The 11,948-nt window shown below is 49.2% G+C and overlaps 1 protein-coding gene across 3 annotated transcripts in view; it reads left to right on the top strand.

The window, feature by feature from the left end:
* The first annotated feature begins 4,925 nt into the window (after positions 1–4,925).
* The window catches only part of DSCAML1 (DS cell adhesion molecule like 1), a 289,234-nt gene continuing 282,211 nt past the window's right edge, over positions 4,926–11,948 (top strand). For all 3 annotated transcript variants that reach the window (XM_005299759.5, XM_065569156.1, XM_042851816.2), the window contains exon 1: positions 4,926–5,105. In XM_005299759.5, coding sequence (XP_005299816.1) covers positions 5,063–5,105 — 43 coding nt within the window. In that variant the 5' untranslated portion in view covers positions 4,926–5,062. The remainder of the gene's footprint in view (positions 5,106–11,948) is intronic.

The raw sequence follows: 11,948 nt of genomic DNA, 5'->3' as shown, positions 1-11,948 counted from the left end.
ACATTGGGCCCTTGATCTCACTTGGGGCCTCTAAGTGTTACTGTAATTCATATTATTAATAATAGTTTGTGCTCGTTACAGATCTCGGAGTTCTCTGCTCGGTAGAGAGATTTACCCGGGTACCCTGGCCAAACTCCAATTCAGGGAATTGCATTCTGCCTCCCTACATTAGTTACTTATTTTATTGATATTTGAAGGGTCCTGAGGCTATAGCAAGCTCTACCCTGCAGTTTCAATTGGATAGGTCATTTTTCATTTGCTGACCTAAACGATTGTGGCATATTAACTGTGCAATATGAAACAGCTGCTGCGTTCCACTCCAGAGGTGGCTGCATTTCAGTGGTGGGTGAAGTGAACTTCCATATATCACTTAAATTTACCTCCCATGAGTGAGTGTTATTTGGATAAGGGGCCCTATTTGGTTCTCAGTTACTCTGTCGTAAGGCAGGAGTGAGTCCACTGGCCTCAAGATTCATGCTAGTGAGAGCAGACTAAAGCCCAACGTCTGTGAAGTGTTTTGAGATCCTCGGAGGAAAAGCACAAGTGCGTAGATAGCTAGAGGTGCAAAGTGTTGTTCTTACCAATTCAAGCTGCCCCTGTGACTGGGCGTCTTCGCAAGGGGCAGAGCCATTTCACAATGGGGCTTGCCACCGAGGGGAACGGGTTCCCCAGAAGTGCCCTGCTAGTGATTCAGACTCGCTGGCCCACCTACCCCAGCTGTTGGGGAGTCCCCCTGTTGGTGAGGTCAGAGGAGCATCAGGTGGGTGAGCTTGTTGCCCTGGGGATGGCCGGGAATATCAATTTCTTCACTGAGTAGCCAATGTGCCGAGGTTGGCTCTGGAGCCAGCAATTGACATGCTCCTCCACTCCCAAGGTAATGGCTGGAGTGGAGCCTGCAGTACGCTCTGGGCCCTGGCAGCCACAGCCGCGTCTCCGCCTTGGCCTCTCCGGCAGGACAGGCAGGCTGCAAAGCCTGGGGCAGCGAGGAACTCTGGGAAAGTAGGAACTCTGCAGAGGGGTAACGGCTGCCCAGTGTGATTGAACAAAGAGCTGAGGGTGTGTGAGAGATGAACGGTAGATCAACACTAGAACTGCTACCGTGTCACCGCTGCAGCTGCGCTGCTGTAGCCCTGTAGTATAGACACTCCCTACAGTGGCAGAAAGGGCTCTTCCGTGGCGGTAGTAAATCCCCCTCTCCGAAAGGCGGTAGCTAGGTCCATGGAAGAATTCTTCTGTCAGCCTAGCGGTGTCCACACTGGGGCTTAGGTCAGCTTTGTTACATCACCCAGGTGTGATTTTTTGTTACAGCCCTGAGCGATGTACTTACACTGACCTACCTTGTAGTGTAGACCAGCCCCGAGAGATCTTTTCTCAGGGATCACAGTCACTAGCTTAGGGGCAGAAAGGGAGACAATGACACACAGGGATGGAGAGGAGGAAAAGGAACGGAACAGGAGGGATCATAGACTCATACAATCGTAGGACTGGGAGGGACCTCGAGAGGTCATCTAGTCCAGTCGCCTGCACTCAAGGCAGGACTAAGTATTATCTAGACCATCCCTGACAGGTGTTTGTCCAACCTGTTCTTAAAAACCTCCAATGATGGAGATTCCACCACCTCCCTAGGCAATTTATTCCAGTGCTTAACCACCCTGACAGTTAGGAAGTTTTTCCTAATGTCCAACCTAAACCTCCCTTGCTGCAAGTTAAGCCCATTGCTTCTTGTTCTATCCTCAGAGGTTAAGAAGAACAATTCTTCTCCCTCCTCCTTGTAACAACTTTTTACATACGTGAAAACTGTTCTCATGTCTGCACCCCCCCCACATCTTCTCTTTTCCAGAATAAACAAACCCAATTTTTTCAATTCTTCCCTCCTAGGTCCTGTTTTCTAGGCATTTAATCATTTTTGTTGCTCTTCTCTGGACTTTCTCCAGTTTGTCTACATCTTTCCTGAAATGTGGCGCCCAGAACTGGACACAATACTCCAGTTGAGGCCTCATCAGCGCAGAGTAGAGCAGAAGAATTTCTTGTGTCTTGCTTACAACACTCCTGCTATTCTATCCCAGAACGATATTTGCTTTTTTTTTTTTTTTTTTTTTTTTGCAATAGTGTTACACTGTTGACTCATATTTAGCTTATGGTCCACTATAACCCCCAGATCCCTTTCCACCGTACTCCTTCCTAGGCAGTCATTTCCCATGTTGTATGTGTGCAACTGATTGTTCCTTCCTAAGTGGAGTACTTTGCATTTGTCCTTGTTGAATTTCATCCTATTTACTTCAGATAATTTCTCCAGTTTGCCCAGACAGACGAAGGACTGTTTTCTCTAGCAGCTGGAGGATCGGATGGGCAACCAGGACTCCTGGGTCCTATACCTGGTACTGCCACTGGCTTGCTGTGTGACCGTGGGCAGGTGCCACTCTGTGCCTGAATGTCCCTTTCTATACAATGAGGGCAGTCCTCCTTGGACGGGGGCGGGGAGCACACTGCACTCACAGAGCCCCCCTTATGGGCAGAGCTCACAATGCTTTGCAAAGGTGGGCGAGGACTGTTTCAAGTCTGTAACAGGCTGGTCTGCCCTTTTCAGGGTCAGGAGACCTGTGGCTAGCCAGTCCTCTTCAGTCAGTCCCACCTGTTCCATAATTAGCTGCCTCCCAACCAAAGGGGGCAGGGCTAATTGGGGTCAAGTGACCGTTTGAAACACCTGGGCCTCATCAAAGGGCTGAGAACTCAGGTTGGAAGCAGCAGGCCCCCAGGGAGCAAGGTGGGTTGCAGGAGAAGGCTCTGGAGAGAGCCTGGGAGCTGGGCTGCTGTCAGAGCCAGTTCCAGGCACCAGCCAACCAAGCATGTGCTTGGGGTGGCACCTAGAGGCGGGCGGCGCTCTGGCCGGCCGGGGAGAGCGGGGCCCTGGCCGGGCTCGCCACCCTCCCCTGCCGCGGTCCGGGGGCGGCGGGAGGCTTTTTTGCCTGGGGCAGCAAAAAAGCCAGAGCCGGCCCTGGCCGCTGTCCCCAAGCGGAGAGGCTTACAGGTGGGCCTGGGAGCCCAGCCTGCAGGGTGGGCTGAAGAAGCTTTTTGTCTGGACTCTCTTTACCTTAGAAAAGGGCCGAATTCAGAGTGACCTAGCTGGAGGGCTGAGCCCCCAGGGGAGGCAGGGAACACATTCAGTGCCATGCTTGGCCAGCTCATGTCTGCGATGTGCTTTGAGATCTGCGGACAAAAGGCTCGTGGCAGTGCAAACAGCTGTTCTCTCAGACTCTGTGTGTGCGGGGGTGGATGACTGACCCTGTGGGGTGATGGATACTACTAAACTGGATGCTTCTAAATGGGGAGGGAAAGGAGAATGCAGGCTGTGTCAATGGCAGGTGAAAAGGGAGATGGAGAACGCCTAAAGATAGCAGCTCCCAGGGGATACAGGACTGGGAATCTTGGAGTTCTGGTATTGCTGACATATTGTGTGGTCTTATGTCATGTCCCCTCCCAGTGTCTCTGTCTTCCCCAGCTATACGGGGAGGATAATGCTTACCTGCCTCATGGGAGCACTGGGTGGGGTTCCCTTGCTAGTGACTCTCCAGTGTGTACAAAGAGCTCTAGAGACATTAAGAATTAGTAGGAACTAGAGCTGGTCAAAAAATGCCAAATCACTTTCATGAAAATCTAGATTTTTTTTTTTCTTTTAATTCCTCATGAAAAATTCCAGGTCTTCAGTGAAAAGCCTAAAATGTTTCTTTGAAAACCAAAACTGAAAACGTTTACCTCTTAATTTTTTTGTCAAACTGAAAAACTTCAGCTATTTCCCTGTTTTGAGTGAAAAAAACATTCGTTTTTAGAAAAATAAAAATAAAAATCCAGCTAGCTCTTGCATTCTCAGACTAGGTCAGCAGTGCTGTAAATAGGCCAGTTGCACAGTAGGGTTGAACTTGGCCATCTGTTGGCTGGAATAGGATCTGCTTAATTGATTGGCCTAGGCCCTGTACCACTAACAAGTTTAAAGGAAGTTTACTTAAGTGCAAACAGTAGGGGCGGTGCCTTTCTGGGGGGAGTTGAGTTCTGCCCCCCAAGTTGCCACAAAGCTCCAAGTGGCTATACTGTGCAGAAGTGACAGCTGTGGGCAAAGTTTGTTACAGCCTACGTGGGAGAGAAGGGGAACAGAATGGGCTACACAGTGGCAACTCTCTTGAGATGAACGCAGCTACTAGGGATGATTAAGCAGAACTGTGTGTGTGTGGACAGTTCTAGTTCTCTTTATAAAGTGTGTATGTTCTAAATTGCTCTACTTAAGTGCAAAACCAACTTACCTTCGTGGGGCACAACCACCATCCCCACAACAATCTGTATCTTGCCTCTCACTGTGCCTATATATATGTCCTGATCCTGTAGCCTTCTATGCCTGTTTAACTTTACACGTGTGAGCAGTCCCACCCAAGGTGGGGGCCATCTTATGTGCCACCTCTTCAAATGTGCACATGCACTTTGGAGTGACCTGACCGGTGCTCCTAGGTCTTGGGTGGGAAGGATGAATGTGTGTGCACACTCTGTTTGTACAGTTACCAAGCCCTGTACATGTGCAAGCTGGCCCGGGGCATTAGTGCAAGCAGGTGTGTCTGCGTGTACGGGTGAAATGCTGGTCTGTACAATTAGAGCCAGGGAGATGAGTGTCTTTTCCTTTAATAAAGGAGCCCTAGTCTGAGTGTGTGCGTGTGCAAATGACAAGCTGTTATACATGATCACGTCCCCTACCGCACAGAGATTGAATCTGGAAAATGTCCCCCCACTGTTCAGATACAATAGATAATCTATCCACCCCCTGTACCAATTGGCAACTGCCAAGGGGCAGGCTGCTCCCCCAACGCCTGCTGAGTGTGGGCGGGGAGTACACAGGCAGCCCTGCCCACCCTCCGGATGACACTAGCTGGGGAGAAGGGGGAAGGAGGAGCTGCTGAGAGCTCAGCTGTGAGCATCTGAACCTGGATAGTCCTGGGAAAGGCAGGGATCCCGGCACGTCGGGGCGCAGCGCTGCAAGGAACTGCACTACATCCCAGAGAAAATAGGTGCTCTTTATGGCATGTGGCTGGTAACTTTTTTCCTGCTGTACTCTTTGCAAAAAGGTATGTCCCTTGCGGGGGGGGGGGGGTGTTACTCTTTGGCCAGGGAGCTCTAGTCCTGCGCCTCCTGCGATTTTTAAAAAAGTGACTGGCTGCCCGGGTGCGCTGCGGGCGAAGGGGGCGAAGGGACGGGCTGGCCCTGGCCGGGCAGAGCGGTGTCTGCGCCCAACCCAGTGCTCGGACCAGTCAGGGAGCCCGGCCCTGGCCCCGCACCTGAGCCGAGCCGATCCCCACGGCGGCGGGGGCGCTGCTCCAGCAGCTGTCGGAGCAGCAGCCCCCCAGCCGGGGGTGAGCGGGGCAGAGCCCCGAGGGGCCAGGCTGATGGCAGGGGCCGGGCAGCGGGGGGCAGCTCCCCACGGGGCTCGGGGTTTCGGGCTCTCGCAAAGTGGCGCTGTGAGCACCCCACCCCCACCCCGGGGGAAGCGGCGCCGGTTCGGAGCCTGCCCTGGGCTGCTGCGTTTAACCCCTTCGAGTCCCGGGTGTTGGGGGGCGGGGGGCAGGAGGAACCACTGTCGGGCTGGTCCTGCTCTGAGCAGGGGCTTGGACTCGACACCTCCTGGAGTCCCGTCCGACCCTGATCTTCTCTGATTCGTGGGGGAGGTTGTGCAGCGCCCTCCCCAGGGTCTGCTCTGACTTTCCGGGGGGAGGGGGCAGCTCCCAGCCCTGCTGCAACGACCTGGATTAATTCAACAGTTAATGATGGTGACGGTGTAATTGCAAAGAGCAGGAGATGGGGGGGCAGGACACAGCTCGCCAGCGGAAGTACCCAGGGGCTGGCTGGGTCTCTGGGCTCAGGTTGCCATGGGGCTAATCAAGGTCCAGGGGACGGGCAAGCCCAGACCTGCAGCCCCGGCTGCAATGCACCTGATCCCGGGGAGGGGGCACCCCCAGCCCCTTTCCCGGGGTAGGACCGGGTCGGTGGGGCTCTGTCCGGACGGGATGCTGAGCCCGGGGACTATGGGGGTGCTTGGGGGGGGGTAGCTGATAGCGCTGCATTTGTAAAGATCCCCCCCACCGGCTAATCACGGGGAAGGGTCTCTTTGGAGGGGGGTCTTTGCTTCCCTAAAATAAACAAACCCCTCGAGACGCTTACCCGTGGCTGGGCGGAGGAGGGTGTTTGAAACCCGCAGCTGGGAAGCACACCGCTGGCATGGGGCCCTGCCCGCTCCCTTCTGCCTCTTTGCAACCCCCCCCCCCCGGATCCTCTTCCCCCGGGAGAAGGCAAAGGGCCGTGGGGGGTGGAACCTGCTGCAGACAGAGCCCGTGTGGCCCCATTACAATGGATCTGGGCTTTCGAGTCGGAGCCGAGGTGACGCCGCTACTTCTGTCTTAAGGACAAAATCGAAGCCCAGGAGCCCAACTCCAAGAGTTTGCTTGCGGAGGCTTTTTAATGGGGGCAGCGGCTCCTTGCAGTGGGAGCTCCGAGCTGATAATTAGTGATGTTAACTCTTTGCAGCCGCTGAAATCCCTACTGTAGCCTCCCGCGGGGGGAGACATGATAAAGCCCCATTCCCCACACCGCTCTCCAGCCCCACAGAAGCGCCTTAATTACATGAATATTAAAATGTTGTCTAGACCTACCCAGTCTCTCTTTGTGCAGGCAAGATTTCAAAGGCTAAAGCCCGTAGCAGGACTTTTTAAAAGCGTTGTTCTGCTGTCCTTACTTCCCAACGACTATCGACAGCAATAGTCTAATCCCATCAAACAAGCTCAATCCAGGGATGCTTTTACATCGCATCCTCTCCTCTAGCAATGCTACATTAAATGTAACCCAGCGGCTTGATCCCTCAGATTGGGGCAAAAAATGACTGTGAAGTAAGTGTGTCAAGGAGACCCAACACTTGATTCATTGTTAATTGGGGATGGCTAGCCTCATCCAAATCTGTATGTGTGGTGCTGGAAACTGAGGTCCCCAACTATAGATGCAATTGAAAAGGAAAGACATCTGCTTGTAACATTGGTAGTTATTATTACAAATGGATTGTAATTTATTTCATTGGTGTTAGCTAAAAAAGCTACCCTGCTCTGATTTTATAGGGGTTTTTGTTTGTTATTTTTGTAGTAAATTACCTTTTTATTTATTATCTGGTTCACGAATGTAATAACAGAAACGTCCATGTTATGGAAAATGAGCTACTTTCAGCTTATAAAACCTTTTCTTTAATAATCGCTTTCACCCTATGAAAACAGCAAGAGGCAATCTTAGGAAATAGGTAGCGGTAGTGGGCTGCATCCTTAAATCCGATTGTTATTGTCTATGAAATACCCTTTTATTTTAATGTTAATTATATGAACATATTTACTGAGATTTAATGAGTGGTTGTGATAGTCAATTATTTAATCAATTATTAAATATGAAATAGTCTTATTAAAGCCAGAATCAGTCTGTGTTTGGGAGCTTTAGACAAAATTGCTATTGTTGGACATGCTTTTAGGAGCTGCTGTACTGAACATGGAAGCATCTGCTTTGCCTATATTTGCATGTTCGCTGTGTAAAAAGGAAAAACCAAAACCAATAACCATCCAAGGCACTAAAAGTCTCTCTCCCCCCAACATTGAAAATAATAAAGCCAACACAGCCCATTATTATTTGTGCACATTTTCAGCCCCCGCCCCTCAGAAAAGAGTCTCTGCTACAGAGCTCTCTCTGCTGAGAAGAGCAAATTAAAAGCCTCCATTAGCACTACACCTTATGGCCTCATTATTTTTTTTCTCTTTTCAGTTCAAGAGAGATTTTATTTTTAAGAGTCTCTGTGCTGAAAGTGTTAAAGTGGAACAATTCCAGAGAGAGGACAGTAATACAGTGGAAGTTTCATTATAATAGGATAAAAATTGAATTGCTTAATGCATGATAAACCTTTCCGATACTTAATTCTTCTAGGTATCAAAGCACAACCATTTAATACATTTCTGCTGTAGAACAAGAGCTCAATTAGAAACAAAAAGCAAATAAACATTTGATCCCAGGGACCACTAAAGTTTAGAAATCCCTCAGTAGACTGTAGCTGTTTATTTATTTTTTTAGCTTATAAAATAAAAATAGGCAGTTAACAGGCGGGGAGTTGAGCGAAAGAGGGCTTGGTGGTTGATTATACAAATTAAAGAGCAGCCATAACAATGAGAGGGAGGGCGATGTAAATTGGAAGCTGTATGATCAGGAGGAGGTTAAAGTCAAAATCTTGATCTACTTAAACTGGGGGAATAATCTCCCTGTATGATTTTGCTGGAGTTCTCTGCCTGCTGATTTGTGATGGTGGCATTTTGTGTACGCTGTGTTCAAATATTAGAAGCAGTGAAATATGTTGCTTCCATTTTTTAATCTCTCCCCCTGTGCCCCCCAGTGTGGTACGACACTCATTTATCTTGGAAATGAAACGTGGAATCCACGAAATCCACGGAGGTAGAGCTTGCAGTACTGAAATCCTGGCAGTGCCCAGCGTCGTTATTTTACGACACCAGGGCCATGATGGCAACTTGCTAAGAGACCAGCATCTACGCCTTGCTCAGGTCTAAAGCTCTATGTGCCGCAAATGAAGAATCAACACATGCAACCCTAATATTTTCTGGTACTTGTGTTCTTCAGAAGGGAATAGCAATCATGCCTTGTCAGTTTGCCCGTGCTAGGAGCCTTTGTCCTCCCCCAGCTTGCAGAGGTTGGCAGTGGGTTGTGAATTTAGGTATCCACTGGCCATGCTTTGAGCACCTACAAGACACCATATGTGTCCAATGTGGTGCCCTCCTTTCTGCCTGTGTGGCACTGAGGTGCACCTGCCTCGTTTGAACCAGCTGCTGAGCTCAGTGTGAGGCTCAAATTGGAGGTGTCTTTGTGGAAAGAATTCTCCTGACATGGAAGCGTGTGAGTTTTGAGCTGTATGTTGGATAATGTGAATTCAGCAGACTCCGAAATAGGCAGGCTGTTACATTCAACTTGCTAGGAGAGAATGAAGCACAAACGTATTTGATTATTTCAGGAGACTTGGAAGTACTCTGCTGGTGAGTTTACACAGTGGTTAGTTAAGGCCCAAAATTTTATGCACTTTGAAACCAAAATTCTAAGTAGCTTTTTTTTTTTTCTTGTAAAGAATCTTTCCTCAGATTCTTAAATTAAAAACAATCCCTCAATGCCCCCTATAGCATTGCAAACACCCCTTGCTGACTAAGCTGTATCAAATATCTAGAAACCCAGTTCCTTGGCCTTTGCTAATCTGCTGACCAGACCAGGAATTACATTTTGAAAGGCCTGTGGGAACCAAAGATAGCCAACATTCATTCTAGCGAACTGGGGAAAAGTACACAATGGAGTGGATTTCAGTACTCCCCTCTGCCTAGTCAGTCGATTGATTCACTTTTTGGTTTATTTCTTACACCTTGTGGGGCGTGTGTGGGAAATTGCCCTCTCTGCTTGTAGAAGTGTGCAGGCTTAGGGCTAATGAAAGTCATGGCCTGCTGGCTCGGGACAGAGCCTAGCAGCTGATGTGCACACTCCTCTGATGTACCCCAGTCCGGACCTTAGTCCAGTCCTGAGCCTCCCTTGATTGGACACGTGACCTAGTCCTGAAATGTGTGTTGGCTCAGTGATGTCACCAAATGTCCAGTGGAGACTCCGGTGAAACTTGCCAGAGTTGCTGCGTATGTGACATAAGCAGAACTTGAAATCAGGTCTCCAGAGATGAAAGGCTGGTGCATTCACCCCCACTCTGGCTCAGCGTATTCCCTTTGTCTAGTTCTGCGTGTCCCCCTCGCAATATCCCGGTGTAGAGGGAGGAGGTGGAGGATTGCGTTTCAAGCTCCTCTTTTGGTTAGGTTTGCCTTGCAGAGGTAGGGCGCCAGGTAATGGGCATGTCCTTGGAGAGTTGTTGTGTTTTCTGTGCAGGGATTGAGGGTGTGCTCGTTTGATCAGAACTTGGTGTACGTGCTATCTGGAAGATGGGAGTTGAGTCTGCTCTGCCTCTGTGCTGATTTGGGCTGTGAGCCCAGTGTCAGATCTCACCTTTAAGTGCCATTGGAACTAGGAATTGGGGTTCAGTGGTGCTCTTCCTTCCTAACAGGTGTACAGGCCTCAGCATGATGTGGGGGCATTGTGATGCTGGGGGTCCTGACCACATGTAGTTAATGTTTCCATACTATCCTGCTAAAGGGTAGGATGGCAACTCCAGGTGCATTTGGAGTCATTGCACTTTACCCACTAAATTCCTCTTGCATTTTGACCTGGACTCCATATTCTTTCACTTTCTGTCCTAAACTCCTACTTTTAAAGCTCCTGTGTGCATCTTATCTCCGAGTATACAGAAGTGTGTGGTTTGTGTGAAGTGCCTTGGGAGGAAAGGTGCTGTGTAAATGGGGTGTTAGTGACCGCCACCTCTCTGAGCTCTTGGGTCACGTATGGTGGGAAAAGCCAATGCCTTGAGCCTGAAAGCCACATACTGTACACACGGCATTAAGCGTTTAAAACTGCACCTTTTTTGATGAATCCACATGCTGAAAACTTCAGCTTGCGCAGTTTCTTGGGCAGGACTCAAGCCTGAACTTCAGGTGGCTCAGTGATAGGGTTGGGGTGGATTCATGGTCACTCTGCCATGGCTTCTCATTAGAGTAAATGAGTGTTTTCCAGCCAACGCAGCTTTCTGCAGTGCCGAGAGCGGCTCTGCTTCTAAAGATAGTGCAGTTTCAAGAGTCCAGCGAACAAGACTAGTAAATATTGCTAAGGGATGATAACAAAATGACTCACTTTTCCCAGCTGAGATGGAGGTATTAATATTTCAATACCCTAGGTTGTAATGTACTGTGATTTAAGAAGATTGCACGGTGATAACTCAAAACAGATACTCCTCAGTGCTAGCTAGGCACAGTCCCTCTACATACTAGTCCACCTGTGCCGCTCTCATCCAGCAGAGTTCAGGTCTCCAGCACTCAATACATATTGTCTCCCAATAGGAAACTGGTCCATTTTCACCACGCCCACCCCAGCGTTTGAGGGCTGTATAAATTAATGCCCTCAATATTTAGGTTAGGGTCAACGCATGTGACCAGATGCCAGCAGCGATTTCTGGTTTAAAAATATTGCAGTGCTATTTCTAAATTTTTAATCTCTCTCAGTGATTTGGAGACAGTTTTATGAAACATGGGATTAGGATGGTGCTCAATGTTAAATGGTAAAGGAGATTATATGGATTTAACTCTATGCGTCTGTCACATAACTACTACCAATCCCATAACTTCCATTTTCTATTAAAAATCCATTTTCCCCTTTGACCTGAAAAAGCTTTGCTGGTAATCTGAATTTCTCTCGTTATTTAGGAGGTATTTTTCCATTCCTCCCCCCACCCCTTCTGTGTATCCAGCATGCAAGGGTGATGTCTGCAGAGAACATTGTTCTCTAGTAGGATGATATCTGATCACTGCATCTTACAGCTGGCAACATGTCCTGCAAATTGTGGCTTCCATTAGAGCAGGGATACTCACTTGGGGGTCAGCGCTGTCAATTCTGCCTGCTCTTGGGCAGAGCAAGTGGAACGCTCATGGGGACTAGTGGGGAGCCTTGCTGCAATAGTGCAATGAGGGGGGCTGAGAAAAGGGATGGGATGTGAAGGAGTTACTAGAATCCCCCCTGTTCTCTCACACAGCTAAAAGGCACCTCTAGGATTCCAGGAGGGGCTGTGAGGTGCGGGGGCGGATGAAATGGGAGAGGGACTGTGCCATGGACCAGAGTTGCAGAGAGCTACAGAATATTCATGGTTCTAGGTCCTTACATGACCCATGTAGCTACACAGTAGAAAGGATGTTCTATTTTCTGTGCGCTCTACCTTTAAAGGTAGAGCTGTCTCCATGCCATCTTGTGTTTCAGGG

This window comes from Chrysemys picta, chromosome 16 (genome assembly GCF_011386835.1).
Source record: "Chrysemys picta bellii isolate R12L10 chromosome 16, ASM1138683v2, whole genome shotgun sequence".
Lineage (NCBI taxonomy): Eukaryota > Metazoa > Chordata > Testudines > Emydidae > Chrysemys > Chrysemys picta.
The sequence above is the reverse complement of the archived record's forward strand: the minus strand, read 5'-3'. Positions and strand labels throughout refer to the sequence as shown.